Source organism: Pteronotus mesoamericanus, unplaced genomic scaffold, assembly GCF_021234165.1.
Source record: "Pteronotus mesoamericanus isolate MK-2021 breed Mesoamerican mustached bat unplaced genomic scaffold, CSHL_Meso_final contig_1210, whole genome shotgun sequence".
NCBI lineage: Eukaryota > Metazoa > Chordata > Mammalia > Chiroptera > Mormoopidae > Pteronotus > Pteronotus mesoamericanus.
In genome coordinates, this window is record NW_026555047.1 from 521,093 (window position 1) to 542,508 (window position 21,416).

At 54.7% G+C, this 21,416-nt stretch overlaps 3 protein-coding genes across 10 annotated transcripts in view; 1 reads left to right on the forward strand and 2 right to left on the reverse strand.

Annotated features, from left to right (window-relative positions):
* Positions 1 to 334: 334 nt before the first annotated feature.
* Positions 335 to 9,798, reverse strand: SF3A2 (splicing factor 3a subunit 2). Of its 2 annotated transcripts, none has more exons than XM_054586710.1 (9): positions 9,725 to 9,798; positions 5,860 to 6,024; positions 4,414 to 4,485; positions 3,603 to 3,649; positions 2,963 to 3,072; positions 1,975 to 2,024; positions 1,755 to 1,895; positions 1,290 to 1,358; positions 335 to 1,175 (listed from the first exon to the last, which is right to left on the reverse strand). In XM_054586710.1, the coding sequence occupies exons 2-9, from the start codon at positions 5,983 to 5,985 to the stop codon at positions 459 to 461; spliced, it is 1,332 nt and encodes a 443-aa protein (XP_054442685.1). In that variant the 5' UTR covers positions 5,986 to 6,024; positions 9,725 to 9,798; the 3' UTR covers positions 335 to 458. The 2 variants fall into 2 exon arrangements, with proteins under 2 accessions (XP_054442685.1, XP_054442688.1); XM_054586713.1 differs by having other exon boundaries at positions 5,860 to 6,004; positions 9,725 to 9,777.
* A 443-nt stretch (positions 9,799 to 10,241) lies between these two features.
* Positions 10,242 to 14,532, forward strand: PLEKHJ1 (pleckstrin homology domain containing J1). 3 transcript variants are annotated; one of them, XM_054587053.1, is made up of 7 exons: positions 10,242 to 10,420; positions 10,526 to 10,593; positions 10,681 to 10,747; positions 11,553 to 11,643; positions 11,748 to 11,811; positions 11,882 to 12,432; positions 14,314 to 14,399. In XM_054587053.1, the coding sequence occupies exons 1-6, from the start codon at positions 10,327 to 10,329 to the stop codon at positions 11,945 to 11,947; spliced, it is 450 nt and encodes a 149-aa protein (XP_054443028.1). In that variant the 5' UTR covers positions 10,242 to 10,326; the 3' UTR covers positions 11,948 to 12,432; positions 14,314 to 14,399. The 3 variants fall into 3 exon arrangements, with proteins under 3 accessions (XP_054443028.1, XP_054443019.1, XP_054443009.1); XM_054587044.1 differs by lacking the exon at positions 14,314 to 14,399 and adding an exon at positions 14,474 to 14,532 and having other exon boundaries at positions 11,748 to 12,432; XM_054587034.1 differs by having other exon boundaries at positions 11,748 to 12,432.
* A 363-nt stretch (positions 14,533 to 14,895) lies between these two features.
* The window catches only part of DOT1L (DOT1 like histone lysine methyltransferase), a 57,014-nt gene continuing 50,493 nt past the window's right edge, over positions 14,896 to 21,416 (reverse strand). For 4 of the 5 annotated variants that reach the window (XM_054586986.1, XM_054586975.1, XM_054587007.1 and 1 more), the window contains 3 exons: positions 20,222 to 20,286; positions 18,842 to 19,774; positions 17,106 to 18,075 (listed from right to left, as the gene is read on the reverse strand). In XM_054586986.1, coding sequence (XP_054442961.1) covers positions 17,489 to 18,075; positions 18,842 to 19,774; positions 20,222 to 20,286 — 1,585 coding nt within the window. In that variant the 3' untranslated portion in view covers positions 17,106 to 17,488. Of the gene's footprint in view, positions 15,763 to 17,105; positions 18,076 to 18,841; positions 19,775 to 20,221; positions 20,287 to 21,416 lie in introns of those variants that run through there. The other variant, XM_054586996.1, reaches the window with a different exon arrangement.

The following is a 21,416-nucleotide window of genomic DNA, read 5'->3' on the forward strand; positions in this document are numbered from 1 at the left end:
CTCTGAGTCTTCTGCTCACTCAGTCTGCCCCTGGGGAACCAAGGGGACAAAAGAGCACAGATCTCTTGGCCTGGAAACACCAAGGACAGAGAGTACCCTCCGCTTTGCTCTCCTCCCACTAGATGGACCCCAGACCCACTGCTGGCTAGCTGGCTGGCAAGGTCTGTGATCTGCCCTGCAGTCTCTAGGGCAGAGCTGACATGTTTGGCCACGTACACTCTGTGTCAGTAGGCCACACTGTATCCCAGTCTGACCCTGAACCACTCCCGAACATGGCAGAGGGGTTGCCACTGAGCGCCCTCCCCACCCACTGACACAGCAGTGCACCCAGGTGTCTGGGGAGGCTGTTTAATGAGCTCTGGGGACATGGCACAGTCCCATACAAAAACACTCAACTTTGACCCAGTAGGAAAAGACAAAAACAGAAGAATAAACTTGTAGGGAGAGGGGGCAGCTTTTTAGTTGGCTGGGGGAGGGGGTGGAATGTTCCCAGGACCCTCTGAAGGCAGTGGGGGCCTCAGCATTGGGGGCATGGGAGCTGGGGGGTGGACCCCAGGATTGGACGGGTGAACTCCAGGAGGCTGGGGGTGGACCCCAGGAGCTGGAGGATGAACGCCAGGGGGCGGCGGGTGGACCCCAGGAGGCTGGGGGTGGATCCCGGGGGCTGGGGGGTGGACCCCTGGGGCCTGTGGGTGGACTGAAGAAGCTGGCGGGTGCACCCCTGGAGCCTGGGGGTGGACTCCAGCAGATGGGGGAGGGTGGACACCTGGTGTTGGAGGATGGACTCCTGGGGCTGGAGGGTGAACCCCAGGAGCAGGGGGATGGACCCCAGATGATGGTGGGTGGACCACCGGTGCTGGGGGATGGACCCCAGGAGCTGGAGGGTGGACCCCAGATGTTGGTGGGTGGACCACTGGTGCTGGCGGGTGGACCCCAGGAGCTGGGGGAGGCAGCTGGGGAGGGCCTGGGGGCCCTGAGGGTGCAGGCCCACTGGGCGGCATGGGGGGTAGAGGCAGGCCTCCTGGTGGAGGCGGAGGCAAAGACTCGGGCAGTGGTGGTCGCGGAGGCAAACCATTCATCAGTGGGGGTGGCGGTCTCTTCACTCCAGGAGGCCCAGCGGGCAGGCTTGGTGGGGCAGGGGGCTTTTCCATCTTAAAGTGGAACTGAAGGAAGAACTGGAAAGAAACAGAAAAGCTGAGTGGAGTCCCTTGTGGCTTTTGGTGGAGAGACGGGGCAGCCAGGGCAGCTGACAAAAGGTCCTGGAATTGCCCGGACCTAGAGTGACTTACCTGCTTGGTTTCCCGGTTCCAGTGAGTCCAAAACTTGCCCTCGGCTTTGTCAATCTCCCTGCTCGGCACCTGTGAAGGGGAGAGGGAGGGAATGAAGATGGGCCTTAGGGACCCAGGGCTCAGGTTCAGGCAGGACTGCCCCTCAGTGTTAGAGCAGGCCCAGAGGGGAAGGACTTCGTGAGGGGATGGGGCTTGGTTTGGGGGTACCAGACACAGCTTACATTCTAGCTCTGCTATTTAGTGACCCCACCACCCCTGAGAAGTCCTAATTTATGTTGTTTTGTTCACCAATATCTTCCCGAGCACAGGACACAGCTGAAAAATTCCTGACTGGCCTGGCATAGAAGCATGTCACTGCTGGATACATGGGGGCTCTGCTCTTAGTGGACACCTCCTCAGGATGCCCCCTCCCTGAGACAAGGCCCTATCGGGAAGAGCACCCCTGGATTGGGCCGTGCACGCTACCTTGAAGGCAATGGTCTCGTAGGGCTCAGCAGCCATTAGCAGGTACTGCCAGCGGCGGTCTGGGGGCTCAATCCTCTGCTCATAGGCAGACATGAAGCGGTGGCGCGGCATGATGCCATCAGCGATCTCAGGATAGTCGATCTGGGGGGACACAGCCAAATGGCAGCACTGCCTTCTAGGAGCCCTTCCCCTCATGACTAGACCCCGGGCCTCATCTCACCTGGAAGAGGAGACTCTGCTGGCCCATCTCTGTGTCCCTCTGCTTGGTCACTGCAACACAGGAGGGTCTCAGGTCCAGGCCAGCTTGTTATCCTCCCAGAGCTCAGGACCCCAGGGAGGTCACCTGGCTGTAGCGCACCAACCAGGCCTGGGAGGGCTCTATGCTGTAGGTACCACCCACCTGACACCACACAGGTGGTGACAGGAGAATGGCTCTGCGTTACCCTGACCCAAGGCCTGGGACAGCAGTGAATAGGGACTGAGGAGGGGAGACAACAGGTGTGTAGGCCAAGCGAGGCCTATCCTCTTGCCTCCAGGAGAGGGCGCCCTCTGCGTTAGAGCCCCGTGGCTCCCCTGCTTCTCTGCACAGCTCCAGGGCACATCAAACACCCCCATGAGCCTTCCAGCTTCTCCCTCTACACTCATGAGAGAGATCACAGCCTATCACATCCAGAAGGCCTTTGGTGGCCCCAGGTGGATCCTGCTATTGTAGCCCTTGTTCATAAGTAGGCCTGCCCAAGGGCCTTTGCACACTATGTCCCATCTGCAGTGCCAGTCACACACAGGGCACTCCCACCTTTTGTTAGAACACAGTCCCCTATTTCCAACTGGGTCATGTAACTGGCTTTCTGAGTCAGGCAACACAGAGCCCTCTTCCCTGCCAACGGTCCTGTTGAGTAAGCAGCTGCCACACAGGCCCTTCTCCTTCCACTCCACTTTCTCTTCAGGTTAAGAGAGGCCAGGACCCAGTTCCAAGCCCACAGAAAAGGGGCATGCCAGCCTTGCTGCCCTTCCCACACATCACTCATCTTCACTAGGAATGCAAAGAATTACTAGCTCCCACAACACCCTGACAGGCACACAGGGAACGTGGCGTCCACAGGATCATGTCTGAGAAAGTTCATATTGGGAAGGTGGGGCCCAGGCAGGGTGAGTGGTCCCTGAAAGAAGCGAGAAGTATGGGCCAGCCTACCTCCAGACAGACTTACCTTTATAGCCTGGGCGGCCAATCTTCACAAACTTCTTTACTTCCACTTTGACCTTCTCTGGTGCTGGCTGGGCAGGGGCCTCCTTGGCCTCCTTGGCCGCTCTCCGGGCCCTGCAGGCAGGATGGACACAGCGCTGCAGCCTCTCTCTCCCCCTCTCTCTCTCTCTCTCACACACACACACACACACACCCCCACAGAGCCAAGGCCACAGGCCCAGGTGCTAGAGGCCATCCTGCCCCCGCATCGACCTTGGAGAGCCTCTGCTAAGTGAGGGAGTTGGGGAATAAGGATCAGATGGGGGTTCTGGGGTATGAATGGAAATGGATGGGACTGGCATGGGCACCTTTCTCTTTTTGCCACATTTCCCTCCATCCCTTCTTAGGGAGCCTTCTGAGAACCCCCACCTCTCCATTTACAGAACCTCCACTCCTGCCATGTAAGGAGCATGTCCTGTTCCTCCACCCATCCACCTACCCACCTGCCCACGCTGGACAGGGCTCAATGCCCTGATCACAGGCCGGGCCAGCCCCAGACCACCTCTGCATCATCATCTGGCACGGCTCACAGAGATGTCAGAGAAGTGCCAGCTCCTGACCCGGGGCCTGAGGCATTGAGCTGAGTGTGTGGGTGACATACTCACAAGTTGGTTTGGTGCTTTTTCCCCTGGGTGTGTGCGAGGTAGCTCCCCTAGAGTGGAAAGGAACACATTTTAAGACAAAGTGAGCAGGGTTAAGGACTAGATGTCCTTCAACCGGGCCTGCTTTCCTTTCTTCCTGCTGGGAGCAGGGCCCCAGTGTCCACAGTGCAGAAGGGAGAGACCCTGACATACAGACTGTTCAATGGCGTACTGTCCATGGTTGTGAACAAATTTGAAAATGAAGCGAATGTTCAATATGGGGAAAAAACAAACAGGACCTGTTCACTGTGTATGGTGAGCCTGATGTGAGCACTTGTCAGACTTTTGTATGGATGATCTTACAGCTGTTAAAGGAAAGGAACTGAAGCCACGCCACTACATCTCAAAACCCAATGTCAAATGTTCCGGGACGTGCCCCATGCTCACAGATGCATATCTGTTTAATAGTGGCACACACCAATGGTATTAGAGAAAAATGGACAAGCAGCAAATCCACAGCAGTGGTGGCCTCCAGGGGGACTGGGAGTGCAGGACGAAGGCTGGGGACAGAAGGGGCTCAGCCTTCTTTTGGTGTGACCTCATAGAAAGATGCATTTGAAGTTGCACTCAGTGAGGGAGTGGTCAGGAGTCAGTGGCAGGCCCCAGGCAGAGCACCTTCACCACTGGCCACATTTTGAATGACATGTCAGGTTAACAAGAGCCTGGAGGATGGGTGGGAGTAGAGCAACCTGCCAGAGAGGTTGTTCGCAGGGATAGGGAAGGGACCTTCAGGGATAGGGAGGGGATGTGCAGGGAGCAGACGCTGAGAACTCACCTCGTTGTTGTGAAGCGTCAGGCACAGCTTGCATTCATAGGAGCCCAGGTGGTTCTTCATGAAATAAGGGTCCTAGGAAAGAGGCACAGTCCATTAGAGCAAGGAAGATGGAACCATGTGGCCCTGCTGGATGGGAACAGTGCTTGAGAAGCAGGGTTCTCCCCTGGCTGGTAAGGGAGGCGTGGCTGTTGTCCTCTGGGGCAGATGCTCTGGGACTGGGGACTATAAGAAGCCTGGGGCCTGCTCGGCAGAAGTCTGCTAGGGCAGTGCTGCGGGACTACCTGAGTCTGCTCGGCAGAGGTAAGGGCTGACTTTGTACCTGTAACAAGCTTCTGGGGTAGGGGGTGACATTGCCAGTCCCTGGACCCCAGCTGGAGCAGCAGGGGTCTCCGGGGAGTCCCTGGCCCCACACTGGTAGCAGTTTTGGATCTGGAAGGATGCAGGGCCCAAAGAGCACTGTTGGCCATCCATCTCTGGGCCAGGCAGGGATCTGGCCACAAACCCCACCAGCCTTCCAAGTGTTGCATCACAAGGCAGAGCACAAGCAAGTGAGTTAAGGGAAAGGCCATGAAGATCCATGTCTCTGCAAGTCCCATGCACTGGACGGGTGGCTTTGCATAAGCTGGAGCCACCAGGGCAGTGCTGCTGACTGCAGGCACGGATCACGCTTGCGGGGTTCAAGTCCTAACTCCACTGCCCAGGGATGATATCATCTTCAATAATGACCCCCCACCAACTAACTATTTCTTCATCTGGAATAATGGAGACAGTAACAGAACTGACATCACAAGTGAGGCTTCTGAGGGGCTTTGGGGGTAGCTGGAACATGCAAGGGCCCCATACACTTCAGGGGATTTCAAAGTCTAAGGCGAACCATACGCTGATTGCCTGGCTCTCACTTGGGCCACTGGGAGAAATCTGGGGACATCTGTGGTCATCATGATTGGGGGTACTCCTGGCATTGGGGGGCAGGGATGCTGCTCGACACCCCACAGTGCCCAGGTTGGCCCCCACAGACGTTGACCAACGTCAGCAGTGCCCAAGGGGAGAACTGTTCTCCTAATACCCTGTGTGGCTGTGGCTGAACTAAAATGGGCTCTTCACTGCCTATGGCTGCAATGATATCAATTCATGTGATACCATCATGGCCCTCCCCACTGGAGATTTTCCATGCTGCTAGTAGATTAAACAAACAAAACCGAAATGCCTCACCCAGTCAAAAAAACAAAGAACAAAAAAAACTTCAAATGTGGGATCACTAACTGTGGACAGTCTTGGGTGCTCAGTTGAGACCTGCTGCTCTAGGTCAAGTCCCCCTGTTTACAGATAGGAGAAGCCTGAGGTCCAGACAGCCAGGCAGCTGTTCAGACCACATGTGCAAGCATCTGGAACGTGGCTCCAGGGTGAGAAGTCGGCTGTGGGGAACCCCTCCTGGCCCCACCTCACCTTGTTGATGTCAATGGTCTCCAGGGCCAACTGCCGGAGGCGCTCCCTGCGGTCGCGGTTGCTCTCCGAAGAGGAGGCCACGCCCCCACTCCCGGTCTTGCCCCCTGGGCGATGCTGGAAGTCCATGGTTGAAGGCCTTGGGGCTCTATCAGAATGGGGAGAAACCTGGTAGGGGCCAAGGGAGAGGCAGTGAGCTGAATGTAGCGGGCTATCACTGGGACCTCCCTGGGCCTGCCGCACTCAAACCTGGGAGAGGGAGCAGGCAAGGGAGGAGACCACACGCTCACCTTCATTTCTCACCCGCCCCCAAAACCTCCATGGGCCAGGTCTAAAATCCCCCATGGGACCAATCTTCAGTCATCCTGGGACTGCAGCAAGCCCAGTTCCTTCCTAAATGGCCAGAATAAGCTCCTAAATGGCTAGTGGCTGGCTGGTGCTGAGAAAGTTACCTGCTGTGAGAAACCCGACTGGCTCAGAGAAATCCAAACCCAAGCAAATACTTGTATTTTGCCGTGTATAATGTATACTTTCTTGCCCAAATTTTTGAGGAAAAAATAAGGATGTGCATTATACACGGGTAGTACTAATTCTGTATCTATATAAGTGTTTCTTAACTCTTTATGCTTAGGCACTAACTATGTAATTCTATAAAGCAATAACGATAGCCATATGCAAAATAATACTCTGGAATACAAATAATCGGCTTTGTCTTTAAATATAAATAACAAATTGAATTAAAAAATTAAATTGAAAAAATTTTCCCCTGAAAGTTAGGGCAAAAACCATGGGTGCGCACTATATACAGCAATACATCGTACTTAATTCTGAATTCCTCACCAAATTAGAGTAAAAATAAGCAACTCTCAGAAACCAAACCGCTGGTTACTCGTAGCTCACATCATCCCTCCCCTGGCAGAACCCTTACCCTGAACAACACCCTGAGAGGAAGGTCCCTGCCCATGTCCTCTCGGCTCCCCAGGGAAATCAGTTTTATATTCACAAGAACTAGAATGAGGGGTGTCTCAGGTGAGAGAGGCAGGCACAAGAGAGGATGGGGATGAGGGCCAGGTTGAAAAGAGCGGAGCCCACCAAAACCTGCCTACTGACCCAGCCAGGAGGCTCCGGGGAGGGGAGAATGGGGGCGGGACTTCAGGAGACTTTTCTGGGGAAAGCACGCCAGGTAAAAGTATTCTCAGACCCTAAGAGTTGAAGGATCCTCCATGCCCCCTCAAAACATCAACTCCTTACTAGACCCCCTGAGCAGTGAGACCCACAAGAAGGATGGGTCTCACACAAAGAGCTGGTAACTTCACATAATAGACACAAAAAAAATCCCAATGCACCCAAGTAAAAAGAAAGTTGATGGAAACCTCAATAGAAGATGACAATATCCTCCTTATCAGAGAAATTACTGTATCATGAAACTAGAACAGTAGCCTTGACTAAAGTGGCTCAGTTGGTTGGGCGTTGTCCCTCAAAGCAAAAATATCACAGGCTTGATTCCCACTCAGGGCACCTGCCTGGGGTGTGGGTTCTGTTCCTGATAGTGGGGTGTGTATGAGAGGCAACTGACTGATGTCTCTCTCCCTCCCTTCCCTTCTCTCTTATTAATTATCTTTTAAAATTTTAATATATTTTTTATATTAATAAATATAATTTTTAAAAAAATATAAATGCCTAAGGCCAGCCCAGTGAGTGAACCCTTGGAAAGTAGAGACCAGATGATCCAAACAACTGAATACAAATGCTTAGCAGTAAGAGTCAAACATAGCTCAGCTGGTAGAGCATCGTCCCCATATGCCAAGGTTGTGGGTTCAATTCCCGGTCCGGGCATATACAATAATCAACCAATGGATGCATCAATAAGTGGAACAACAAATCAATCGTTTCTCTTGCTCTCCTTTTAAATAGTTTTATTTATTTATTTATTTTTAGAGAGGGGAGAAGGGAGGGAGAAAGAGAGGAAGAGAAGTATCGATTGGTTGCCTCTCGTGCACTCCCAACTGGGACCTGGCCTATAACCCAGGCATGTGCCATGACTGGAAATCGAACCCACAATATTGTGGTTTGCAGGATGACACCCAACCCACTAAACTACACCAGTCAGGGCTCTTGCTCTCTTTAAAAATCAAGCAATAAAAACCTTCTTTCTTTCTTTCTTTTTTTAAGTCAAAGAGTCCTGGCTGGTGTGGCTCGGTGGATTGAGTGCTGGCCTGAGAACCGAAAGGTTGCTGGTTTAATTCCCGGGCCAGGTCCCGAGCTGGGGATGTTTGAGAGGCAACAAATCAATGTTTCTCTCTCTTCTTTCCTTCCTCTCTCTCTAAAAATAAGCAAATTAAAAAAAAAAAACTTTAAAATACATAAAAGTTAAAAAAAACTCTCATAAAGGAAAACAATAACAAAAGTAGACACAGATGAAATTATAGAGTGAGAACAGAAACAGAGATAAACATTACAGAAGAAGCAATAGAAAGTGTCCCGGGACTGAAAGGATCTAATTCTTCCCATAGAAACAAAAAGACCCTCAATAAATTGTTCGTGAAACTGTATACCAGTGAGGAAAACCCTGTTTCTACTACAGAGAAAAAAAGAAAAGGTCAAAAAGCAGAATGGGGCCAGACATTTCAGAACAGCATTAAACTGGTAAGAGGAGCAACACTCCCACATCTCAGTGCAGATTTTCAACCCAAAACTTTAATTTTATACCCAAACTGTGAGGGTAAATAAAGCCATTTTCAAATAACCAAGGACTCAAAATCAATCAATCAACTCTGAATCAATCAATTTCTACGAAAAGAACCAGAATATGAACTTACAGAAGGAAATCATTAGATTGAAAACAGAAACCAACCTAGGAGGGCACTAACATAAAGTTATAGGACAACTGCTTTGCTGTAAGCAACTAGAACAAAGTGGAGCAGGAGAATGCCAACGTTTGTGAAAAATGTTTCCAAACATGCTGCCTGCCTTAACAATGAGTCTTATTTTCAGTCTCAGGAAATAGAACTAATGATTTGACTAATAATGCTTATGCCATAAGCACATCTAGGTATGGAGGGTGAAGCTGGTAGCTCGGTGGGTGGGAAGAAGACGACAGACCTCATCAATCACAACTGTAAGTCAGCAGGCAGCGTCTGAAAGCGACACACTCAGAAAGAATTGTTCTTTAAAAAGAACCAACTTTAAGCATACAGCAGAAGCGGTCTCTGGGGCCAAGAAGGGAGCAAGGATGAAAGACAGCTTTTTATCAATAGGCTATTATTTCCTAAAACTGGGAAACAAATTATTATCGGGAGAGTTTTCCGCCCCTTCTTAGTTGCCAAAGGGTATAGGAAAGAACGGTTTAGGCATCGCAGTCTGATCGATGGGAAAGTCATTTAATAACCTCGGGGCTCTGCCGGCGACGTGGGGCCAGCTAACGGGCTCTGGTAGCCTCCGGCACGGCGTTGGGCTCTCTGTCCCCAAGACCTTAATTATTATTTAGTTGGCCTAACCGGTAACCGGTAACCGGTAACCACTGTTGCTCCCATTCCAAGTATAGAAACAGGCTCAGCGGAACCATGTGACTACGGGAACACAGAGCCAGTCAACTAACGGATGCAAATTAGCGCTCTGAGAGGTCCTCGGTTACACGGAAGGCGCCAGGTGAGCTGCGACCCCAAATGGATCTCAGTAGGTCACTGGAAAGTTCCAAGCTAGCGGGGCTGGGGTGGACGCCGGAGACACAGGCCCGACATTCCTGAGTAGTGGGCGACGCAGCCGTCCGTCCTCAACCCGCGCCGCAAGCGCCCCTCGCCCACGTTCGGTTCCTCCCAGGGAACTTCAGGATCCTGGTTCGCCGCTCTCGCTCCGCTCCTCTCCTTACCTGCACCCAAGACCGCGGTTTCTTCGCCTATTCAGCCACCACCGCCACGACTACGCCCAATGCGCATGCGCCGCGGGCTAAGGCAGCACTTCCGGAGGCAAACGGGGCGGGGCCTCCGATGTGCGCATGTTCGGTCCCAGCGGCGGGGGCGCACTGGAGGCGCGAGGGAAGGGGGCGCGGCTGAAAAAATGCGGGCCGAACGATAAAGCACGCATGTCCACCAGGCTCTCCAAACAACCATTTGGTCGCGCTTGGACAGTTCCGCGGGAGGGAAGGCTGCGACTCCCCTCCTCCGCCTGTTCCTGTCTATTTCAGTAATGGGCGCCATAGTTCTAGGGGCTCTGTTTCCACCCCGGGTCCAATATATTGCACATAATGACCATCCGTGACGCCTGCTATCCCGCACGCCCCACGAACGCCTGTTTTACTCCGTCCCTGTGGCCCTTGGCCGTTGATTGACAGGATGCGGGATCCGGGAATACGCAGGCGCATTAGCTTAGGGAGAGCTTCCGGGAAGGCGCCTTGGAACGTTTTTGGTGTGAGCGGGGACGGTGGCCGGGAGGGTCGTCGCCCGTCCTCCGCGTTCTGGGGCCTGGGGCGCCATGCGCTACAACGAAAAAGAGCTACAGGCGTTGTCCCGGCAGCCGGCCGAGCTGGCGGCCGAGCTGGGCATGCGGGGCCCCAAGAAGGGCAGCGGTGAGCGGGGCAGGGACTGTGGGCTGGGGAGTGGGCGGGCGGGGCTGCGGGTGGAAGCAGCGTGGACGGTCGCCGAGCCTGCGCGAGCCCGCCCTGTATCCGCAGTGGTGAAGCGCAGGCTGGTGAAGCTGGTGGTCAATTTCCTTTTCTACTTCCGGACCGACGAGGCCGAGGTAGGATGGTGGGGAGGCGGGTCCCGGGCTGCGGTCGGGGGGCTAGGGTACCCGGGAGGCCCGCCCATCTGGCTCTTCTGCCCTCAGCCTGTTGGAGCCTTGCTGCTGGAGCACTGCAGAGTGACCCATGAAGAGCCCACCAGCTTCTCCATCAGTGAGTGCGGGAGGCGGGGACCAGGCAGGTGACCCTAGGTTTGCTCTGCCCCTCCTTAAAAACAAAGTCCGCTGTTTCTTCCTTGTGGGGCAAACTGTGCACACCCATCCCAGCCACTTCGTAACTGCCCCCGCCAAGGCCACCAGGATTTTCACTCCAGTTGGCGAGCACTGCCCTCTCGGGGTGCTTCCACTTGAGAGGGTCGAGTTTGCAGAGGAAGGCAGAACTTCTGGTTTCCTGTAATGGCCTTAACTCGGTGCCGCGGACTGTGGGGCTTCAACAGCAGAAATTTATTTCCCGCAGTGCGGGAGGGCAGAAGTTCGAGGTTGGGGAGTTGGCAGGACTGGTTCCTTTTGAGGGAGAATCAGTATTATGTTCTCCCAGTTTCTGGAGTCCTTTGGCAATCTTTAGCGTTTCTCGGCTTGTAGAAGCATCATCCTTGTCTCTGCTTCCAGAATCCTGTGGCCTTTTTCCTGCGTGTCTATGCCCATTTTTCCTTTTTATAAGTACACCAAATCTATTGTATTAGGAGTCTACCCCACTCCAGTGTCACCTTGTGTTAAGTAACTACACTTATAACTATCTTGTATCCATATAGGCCCTGTTCTTAGATTTCAGGAGCTAGGTTTTGAACACACTCTTTTGGGGGATACAATTCAATCCACAGCTGGTGGCAAGCAATGAGCCCAAGCTGGAGCTGGAGAAGGGGACAATTGTGGACAGTGGCAACAGGAAGCTATGACCTGTGGCTAGCATGGGTAGGGGTAGGAGTGAGCAGGGGGAAACGGGGTCCTTTCCTCTGCAGGCTTCGTCGAGGACCCAGAGAGGAAGTATCACTTTGAGTGCTGCAACGAGGAGCAGTGTCAGGAGTGGATGGGGGCTCTTCGTCGAGCCAGGTGGGGTGTGGGGTGTGGGGTGTGGGTTGGTTGGCCTGGGGGCCTGGGGGCCTGGGGCAGGGGCAGAGCTGGGCCCTTTGAGCACAGGCTATTTCTTTCCTCAGCTACGAGTTCATGCGCAGGAGCGTCATTTTCTACAGGAATGAGATCCAGAAGATGACTGGCAAGGTGTGCACAGGGCATGGGAAGTGGGAGGTTGTTCCTCGGCCCGGGCTCATGCCACCCGTCCACCACACAGGACCCCCTGGAACAGTTCGGCATATCGGAGGAGGCCCGGTTCCAGCTGAGTGGCTTGAAGGCATGAGTCTAGGATTGGGCTTGGGCTCCTCAGCTTGACTCACTGGGGCCTGAAGGAGCCCTCCCCACCCTCGCCGGGCCCTGGGTTTCCTGGCCAAACCTGGATTTTTGGAGTGAGGTGTTTTGGCTTAAAGACTTCAATAGCCTAAGGCTGGTGAGGGTGGGCAGAGGCTGTGCCTTGGGACCCATCAGACTAGTCCAGCACCTGTCAGTGCCACATGCTGCTGCTAGGGGACGAGTGTCTACTCCTAGGAGCTGTGCCTGCCTCCTGGGGCCCATCCACCTAGGGCCTGGTGGATGCCCGAGGCCGGCGCAGCTCTCTTGCCCTGTGCAGGCTGAATGTATGAAGCTAGATAATGCTGTGAAGGGCGCGGAGGCCGCGCCTCCTGGACTGCTGTGAATTCTGCTGAGGGCCAGGACCCCACCAGCACCTCTGGACAGAGCTGGAAGCGTTTGCCCTCGAGCTGACATGCTTGTTCTGCTCAAATAAAGGTACCTCTTTTCCAGACGGGATGGCGTGCAGTGAATGCAAATAGGGACGGGATGGATGCCCTCCACAGGCAGCAGAGCAGGTTCCTGAGGGAAGTGAGACTCCTGGGGAAGAGGGCCTCTCCAGGCCTGAGGTTTAAGTGCCTGGGAGGAAGAGGCTGGGCTGCCCATACTGAGGGGAGGAGACCCAGAACCTAGAGCCTAGAAAGGCAGGGAATGCTAGGAGCCTTCCTCACAGGCCTTGAGGGAGAATGGGGGTGCTGGTGATGGGATCCTCAGATTACCGGTGACTCCGCCTCCAGCCACAGGACTCCTTGGTAATTGCAGGTTGGGAACCTTGGAAAGGGTTTGGTTTTAGTTCATCAGAAGGGCCATTCTTGGGGGGGATGAGTGCTGACCTAGTCAAATAACAATGCCTACAGGGGCTAGGCCTCCAAGAGGTGGGCATCCCTGTCTTCCTGTCACAGCAGCTGTTTCAGGAGCAGGCTGGGCCTCTGCTGTGTATGACCATCCTCCCCACGTGGGGCCCTCAAGTATCTCTCTAAGGTGTCACCATGTGGTAACCAGGGAGAAATGCCAGCAGACCAGGTTCAAGTGAAAACAAACATTTTATTACAGTCTAGAGATGGAAATTAGAGTGCAGTGGGGTTTCCTTAGGGAAAGGGTCAAGCCAGCAACCCAAAGGGATGGGCCACACCAGCGACCCCAACTGAAACATGGTCTACCAGAATGACAAAGCAGGGCCAGTCCAAATAACAGTCAAGGTCATCGAGACACAAGCCACAAGCCAGAGTGGATGGACCATGTGAATGGGAATGACAGGGTAATGGGGAAATGAAGTCTCCTAGGACGGCGCGGATAAATAAAGGGGCAAGTCTGTCTTAAATAAATCACAAGTCATAAATGGAAGGGAAGGCTGGTTCCTCCTGACTGGGAGGGTGTTCTGAGTTAGGTTTTCCTGAGCAAGGCGCCCTCACAGCCCAGGGCTTCTCTGAAGTTGCCTGCAGTCAGAGCAGCACTGGGTCTCTGCCCAGAGACTAGAACTCGTTCCCAAGGGTGGTGGTGATGGGGTTGTTCATTTGGCCTTACCTCCTGCAGCTGCCTTTGCTGCCAGCAGCGGTCATTCAACCTCACAGTCGGGAGGGCTGGAGGGTGGGCCCAGAAGAGACCACAGTGTTAACCAGCAGAACCCAGCTCTGCCTGCTGTTGGGCAGACTTGGTTGTGTGGAGAGCACAGACATGGCACATCAGTAGTAAGTCCTACACGGTGGTGCACAGTCACCATGAAGTGATGCAGTGTTGAGTACAGGATTGTTTGGTTCCAGACCAGGGACCTGCCACGTGCTGTAACCTTTGCTACTGTTAGCCCTGCAGCTGTTTAGGGACCCCTGTGCTCCCAACATGGAGAAGAGCACTGCCCTGTGCTGGGATGAGCTTGTGGGATACGGGGTGAGCACAGCACCTTCATGTACCAAAAGCACAGGCCAGGAGGTAAGGGAGCCAGGGCAGCAGTTACAGGACAGCCAGTTAGGAAAACCTGTCCAAGCACCATCTTCAGCCTCAACTATTGTTTTGGGCCAGGCATCACCCCAGGGCAAACAGGCAGGGCTCTACCAGGACCCACCTGAGGAAATGAGGTCAACAGCCAAGACTGCTCTGCACCTTTTTGGGCCTGTGTTCCACAAGATCACTGCCCACCCCGCAGAAAGGCCAGCTCCAGCTGTCCCCAAGGATCAGGAGGGAGTGGGATCGGGCCAGGCCTGCCACACCAGCTCTCCCAGGCAGGCAGTGGGCCCCTGGCAGCCACATCTGGAGGGGTGGGCTGCACTGGCCAGGCTGGGGAAAAATGAGTCAGAGGCTTTGAGTTCCCATGTTCCTTGGCAGTGCCATGTCATAGGGACAAGCACCAGAGCAGCCAGGGCTCTGACTGAACCCACCCAAGCTGGAGCACCCCACCGCGAGGGGTCCAGGCCCCGCTACCAGCCAGGACCATTGGCTGATTGCCCTTAAAGAGGACTGAGGGCTTCTGGACCCGCCCTTTCAGGGACAACGCACAAACACTGCTCAACCAAGAGATCCAGGCCTGGTTGAGACTGCAGCGCTGGAGGGACCCAAGAACCCTTTTGGTAACTTCTGAAAGCATCCAAACAGCTCTCCTGTCTGCCCTGCAAAGCCAGCCTTTGCCCTCAAAGATCACCCAAGGTGCATTCATTCCCAAGCACCATGGAGGCTGCTCCAGCATAGGGGCAGTTGTTAACCCAGCTGTGGGGTTGAAGGGCCACGGAACAGCAGCATGGACCGACCAGGGGGACAATGGAGCGCTCTGGCCCTGGGCCAACGCCACTTGTGTACACTTGAATAAATAAAAAGGTTTTCCCCTCACTTTTCTTCCTTTTTTTTTTTTTAAAGTTTACTGTGCATTAATACCATCTAAAAATAAATGAAGTCAAGTCTATGAAATTTATAAATTTTCATCACATCTCTATAAAATACTGTCACTTGTCAGCGTGACTCTTTTCTGTACAGACACACCAGGCACCCACGGCTAACCTGCCCCACGACCCGGCCAGCGCCCCCAGACTGCGCAAGCCCAAGACAGTACGGACATACAGATAAAGCACTTGCTCCCCGGAGCCCCACATTGGAGTCAAGTACCAGACCTGCCCCAAGAGCACCACTCACAGCAGCCCTCCTCCGAGCAGCATCTGGAGGCCATCCACAGGCCCTTCCTATGCCAAAGGTGCCATCCCGGGGCCAGGGCTGACAATCTGGCTGGAGCATTCACAGTGATGGGGTGGGGAAGAGGGCCTTTTCCGAGGGGCATTAAAAACCAAGAGAACCACCCTCGACCAGGAGACAGTCGTGCCTTTGGTATGGGAAAATGTGGGGATGATAGGGCAGGCGCATCAAGGACTGGTTTTGGCGTTGGTCAACCTCGAGTCAGCACCAAGAGAACGTGGAGACGACGAGGCCTGGCGACGAGATAGCACCGGGCCCGGCTATTGGCGTCTTCGCTGGCGGGCCAGTCCGTTGGGTCGATGTCTTTATATAGATCCTCTCATATATAGTATTTACATTTCTTAATAAGTTGCCTTTATGACTTCCGTGGAATAAGTCAAAATTGTTTATACTTTTTAAAAAACGATAAATACTTTATCTAAAACTATCGACAGTATAAGCTGGAGGCAGGCCCAGCATCTCCCGCAGGTCTGCGCAGCGTGGACTCACAGCAGAGCCTTGTCCTCGGTCTGTCCCACCATCTGGTTGGCCACCAGCCTCATGGCCCACCTGTCCTTGCACAGGTCTCGAGGTTGAGGTAGAAATCCTAGTTACCTGCAGACACCGGCGCAGGAGGAAAGGCAGCACAGTGTTAGTGTCTCACCCAGAGAAGCCCACGCATCCCCAGGCCGGGAACCAAAGCCTACAGACGGATGGAAGGAACTTGGTCATTGCACACACAGTTGTGCCACACCCCTGGCACAGTCAGAGGCAGGAGGTCACCATCCCAAGGCCCTTCATGGGGCACTGAGTCCCAGCCTCCCCTCCTCCCTGGGAGTCTTGGAACCGAGACCCTCCCTGGTCACCATACACCAGCTCATGGGAAGGGAGCGCTGCACCTACGGGCAGCCCCACCGACAGGCCTGCACGCTCTGGAAGTGAGGTCATCACTGTCCAGTCTGGGGAGGCCATCAGGATGGGCCCAGGATAGGATGGAAGGCAGCTGTCCACTGTGGGTCAGGACAGGGAGAGTGACACCCAGATGCTTCCACATATGCATCTCTGACCTCTTCAAGCCAGTACCAGCCACAGTGCCTTCTCTGACAGCATGAGGCCACTATGAACTGGAGCCACCCTACCTTTCCAGGCTTTTCCACCAGGGCCAAGGCATTGTCCATCCCCAGACCTGAGCCCCAATTAGAAGGCTGTCAGACTTTCAGCAGCCTCACGTCTGTTTCCACTTAAAACATGCAGACAGCCAAGTACAGCAGCCAGACCTCACACCTTGCTCTTGGCGCTGAGTGAGCACCCAGTTTTGACCTGGAGTATTCATCCCATAGGCCGTAGACTTGCCCAGGAGGGCCCTTTGCCCCACCAGCAGTGGCTGGGTCAGCTGCTCTAGGGGCCCAGCTGTCTAACACCCCCACAGCAAGCAAAGGAGCAGATGGCCTCCCTGACAGCCTCACAGCCACCTTCCTTACCCCATTCCAAAAGTCAGGTCCTTCCTACACTACTCTCTTCTGATGCCACAATGACAGCTGAAATACATGAGCCCAATTCCTTGTAGGCCAGTGGAGAAACGACCACCTGCCCAGGAAGCCCTTACTGTGGTTGCACCATGCTCATCCCATTTCCACTGGCCTCCAGTACATGTGGGTTGGGGCCTGCAGGCAGTGACCTCTAGTTAAGTAGCTCAACACAACCGCCATCTTCTAAAAGCCTGCTAAATACCAGGGGCCTCAAATGCCTGGAATTTTCCTAAAACCATGAAGTACATTCAATGAAACAAGCTGGAGAGTGGCCCAAGAGCGGACAAATGGCAATGCTGAACTTCAGAGCTGCCCTCCACGGCCCCACATTGGGGCTGCCTGTGCCTGACCACTACAGACGTACAACTGGAGTGCAGCAGCAAGATGGAGCTGGGCTGTATGGGCTAGGCTGATGGCCTCATCCACCTCCTCTTGGTCCCATCCCTGCAGGACTTAATGCAGTCCCCTGCCCACCTAGCCTGTGGGCCTCCTTGATCTGCTGTCTCCTTGGGCTGGAGCACCGTGGGACCTGGTGGGAAGGTCTGATGTGCACCAAGGGTTGGTCACTCCCTCCCAAGCTCTGGTGGTGCGCACTCAGAGGCCAATGGGCATGGCTGCCATGGTCTCCCTCCCCACCCTGTGCTTATTTTTCCTTGGCGCCTCTTAGAACCGACAGTCCCAGGTCCCTCCACAGAACCCTGTGGGCTCGTCCACTCTCTGTGGGAAAAAGGACAGGTGAGTTTCTTGTACGGGCCACCTGGTTGGGCTCTAGCCTTACCTTACAGAACAGAACGGCTAGCTAACCAAGGTCTTTATCGCGGCTTAACCCCCGCAAGGCGCGCGGCATAAGGAGGCGGCATGCCAAGGGAAACCCACATGGCGGATGGACCCGTGGAGCTGGCCTGTGGGATCATGGGCGAGGCCTGGGCCAGGGCCAGCCCCGGCAGGGACTGGTGGTGCACCATGAAGGAGGGACGGGAGACCTTGTGTGGGAGGGAGGCGAGCTTGATGGACAGAGAGGCGTTAGCAGGAGGCAGAGAAGCAGCAGAGGAAGCAGGTAAGAAAGCTTGGTTAGCCGGGAGGGGCGCAAGTTTCTGTAGGACCACGGGCTCAGAGTTAGCAGGGAGCATCGCGGGAGCAGGAGGCAAGGCGACGTTAGGAGGGGGGGGCTCGTGGAGTGCTGGTGGCCCCGCAGGGGGACGACCCATGGACAGAGGAGGCTGGGGTGGGGGCTGCCTCGTCTCCACAGAAGACAGGGCCTGAAAGGAAGAGGCGGGGGTACTGGCCACCGCCTGCACGGGGGTTAAGCTCAGCGTGGTGCTGCGACAAGCAGCCCCGCTGCCGAAACTGGCTCCAAACGGATGAGTGGAGGAGGAAGGCACCGCGTGGTTAAAGATACCTGCAAACAGGAGAGAAAAACTTAGCTTCAACAGGCGGGCATTCTCCAGGCAAGCGAAGAGACACACGCAAAAAAGGGGAAGCAGACAGCAGCCGCAGCTCTGAGTGCACGCAGGTGCAGGGACAAAGCAGCAGGCAGCAGGAGTGCAGGTGGCCAGGTGAGACTTACCTGCAGGATGGCCCCGGGCCACACCCCCCTCAGCATGCCCTCCTGGGCTCCCAGCCATGAGCACCTTGCCCACCTATGCCCAGCAAGGAGCCACCTGTGGAGGTCTGGGACCACAGAGGGCCCAACCCCGTGGCTCCACTCCACCCTACACAGAGTCACAGTGCAGTGGGCGCTGTGGCTACTCTCTTCCCAATGCCAGTCCTTAAAGCTGCCCAGAGCCCACAGGCTGTGTCAGATCTGACAGTGACCTCCACAGGGAGGCAGAAAAACCCTAGTCATGGCGCCAGCTCTCCTGAAGGTATGGGAGACACTGTCACAACTGGAGAGCCTGACAGGCCAACTCACGCGTGAGTGCTCTGCCCATGTGACAGTCACATCTGTGTTTCATGAAAAGGAACGAGGTGGCGGGTGCAAAGTAGACACAAAGAGACACGCGAGGACAGCCTCTCACCCCTTAGAGGGCTCTGGAAGGGAACCTGTAAAGCAGTTGTGATTAAACCCAGTGGTCCAGGAGGCCTCGGCAATGGCTTGGCATCTCAGACCCCACAGCAGGTCCCACAGGACCAGAGTCAGACAGGAGAGACGCGCTTCTGCCTACCTCCAACTGCACCGCCTGCCACACCAGAGGAAAAGCTGCCCATGGCATGCGAGTTGGTCAGTCTTGTTGCAGCTGATGAGACGTGCACTAGGCCAGCGGCAGCCGGCACAGAGCTGAACAAGGACTGCAGCACAGACGAGCCTAGGTTGGCCTGCAGGGACATGGGGCCCAAGGCGAACTGCGGGCCAGGTGCAAAAGTGCCCAGGAAGGGCCGGTGTGTCTGGGAGGGGGCTGTGCCGCCTGCTGAAGACACTGCCGTGGTGAGGCCTGGACCGCTGAGGAGACCCCCAGTAGGCACGGCCGCAGCGGAAATGAAGAGATTGTGGCCATTCTTGAAGTCAGGCTCGCGGTCCCGGCCCTTGCCCACCTTGCTGTGCGACGAGGCCTTGTCAGAGGGCGTGCACATGGGCAGGCCCACCTCTGCCTCCCTGCCCTTGACCCCCTCGCCCTTTGGGCCACCCAATACATCCAGCTGCCTCTTGTTCACAAAGGGGCCAGGCTCCGTGCTGCCCTCCTTGCCCCTAGGGGCAGAAAAGCTCAGGGGGGAACCCAGGCTGGCCACATCAGGGGTCTTGTGGGAGAGAGAAGCACCATCACTGAAGCTGTGTAAACTGAGGTCGGCAGCCAGGCCCCCGCTGAAGGCGAAGCCGTTGGGAGGGTTGCTGACGGGGCTCAGCCCGCCAGCCCCCGACAGTGCACCCGGGAAGCTCTTCCTGGGGTGGGCGGCCAGCTTGGCATCAACCGAGCCAAGCTCCTCTAGGGCGGGCCGGAAAGCGAACAGGGAGTTCTGGCTCAGAGCGGAGCTGGCCTGTAGTGGGCTGTCGGCAGCCTTGGCCAGGCTGAGGTCGGCGATGGGCGAGAAGGTGGACTTCCACTTGCTGCTGTTGATGGGCTCGCTGGAGGGCACCGGCTTCCTTCCTATCACACTGCCACCTGACGAGGAGAGGCAGGGGCTGAGGCCTGGGAGCTTCTGAGGGGCCAAGTGGGGCAGGAGCTGTGGCGCAAAGTCTCCGTGGGGGTCTAGGAGGTAGCTGCACGGGCTCAGACCACCATAACTCAGAATGATGCCCTTCCACCCAGAAAAGGTTGGCCTTGTGTGTGGTTAGGGTGGGACTACAGGAGAAGGTAAAGACAAAAAGCTTCTGTGGGAGGGAGGGCAAGTGGGTGGGTGAGTCAACATAAATCAGACTCTGGCCATTTAACCAGGAAGGAAACAGGTCTGCTACCCATGCAACCAAGGATATGGCACCTGGCAGCACTGAGACTGGCCTGTGGTGGGGAGGGTCTCCCTGGCACCACTGTGCTCAGGATTGCCTGTGCAAAACCGATGGGCATGTCACCTAGCACTGGGGACTCATGCAATGGAGCACTGTTACTCACCATTTTCTAAGGTTTTCGGAGGAGATTTGCTTTCTAAGGAGATAGTTGCAATTTTCCTCTCAATTCTATCAAGAAAAAAAAAAAGATGACTGTTTGAAATCCCTGTGCACGCTAAGAGTTGTATGTGTTCACTGAATTGCGCAGGGAGGTTGGGCAGCAGTAGATGCAGAGCCCACCTGCCCACAGACCTCCTTCCAGGAGGACCCATGACTGCCAGGAAGACGCTAGTGCCCCTCACACCTGTGCTGCGGCCCCATTGCTGGCACGATGCTGTCCCTGGTATGGGGACAGAGCTGAGGGCACGGCTGCTACAGAGGAACAGGGACTTCATTTCCCCATATACAGACACACACGTGTTCCAAATGGAACCGTTTCTCAAGTTGTTTAAAACCCTGGAGCTTGCTGTGGTGTACTGTGTCATGTATAGTATGTTGTGCATGGAACATGTAGGATGTCATACGCTGCAACAATTTGGAATTCATGGCAGCACCAAATTATAAATAGTGTGCATTCCATGTGTCATTGTATTATGGTCTGTCTCCAAGGCCACTATGACCTTCCAAGACACAGAACTTCCAAAAGAATCTGGAAACTAATAAGTTGGAAGTGCCTGAGGTAAAAGAAGAGCACCTAAGTGCAACTTTTGAGAACATAACATATGTATATGGAAGAGGAGCAAAACAAAAGTTAACTTTGACAAGACACCACAAGGACAGGCAATGAAAGAAAACACAGATAAATAGGACTTGGTCAAAATGTAGCACTTTCATGCTTCAAAGGACACCAGCAAGCAAGAGACAACCCAGGGAGAGAGAGGACACTGTCACACCGTGTACCTGATAAGGGATCATGTATCCAAAATAAAGAACTCTCATTACTCAACAAAGGACACCCAATTAAGAGTGGGGCCAAGGACCCTGAGCAGACAACCAATCAACACAGGAGAAGAATCTCAACATCACTAATTCTCAGGGAGATGAAAGGACCATGAGACACACCATTTCACACCCATAAGAATGACTACTGTATTAAGAACAATAATCAGACAGTAACAAGTGCTGGTGAGAATGTGGGGAAACCAGAACCTGAGGGCGAGGCTGGTAAAAACATACAACGGAGCGGCCGCTGTGGAAAACAGGATGGCGGTTCCTCACAAAGTTAAACACACAATGACCACATGACCCAGCAATTTCAC

What these genes read in the sequence shown, in the direction of transcription:
- PLEKHJ1 (XM_054587044.1), top strand. Translation starts at nt 10,327, where the DNA reads ATGCGCTACAACGAAAAAGAGCTACAGGCGTTGTCCCGGCAGCCGGCC. An exon ending in GCCCACCAGCTTCTCCATCA is followed by an intron (nt 10,748 to 11,552) that starts GTGAGTGCGGGA and finishes TTTCCTCTGCAG; the next exon opens with GCTTCGTCGAGGACCCAGAG. An exon ending in GGGGCTCTTCGTCGAGCCAG is followed by an intron (nt 11,644 to 11,747) that starts GTGGGGTGTGGG and finishes TTCTTTCCTCAG; the next exon opens with CTACGAGTTCATGCGCAGGA.
- SF3A2 (XM_054586710.1), bottom strand. Translation starts at nt 5,985, where the DNA reads ATGGACTTCCAGCATCGCCCAGGGGGCAAGACCGGGAGTGGGGGCGTG. An exon ending in AGCAGAGTCTCCTCTTCCAG is followed by an intron (nt 1,896 to 1,974) that starts GTGAGATGAGGC and finishes GTGTCCCCCCAG; the next exon opens with ATCGACTATCCTGAGATCGC. An exon ending in ACGAGACCATTGCCTTCAAG is followed by an intron (nt 1,359 to 1,754) that starts GTAGCGTGCACG and finishes TCCCCTTCACAG; the next exon opens with GTGCCGAGCAGGGAGATTGA.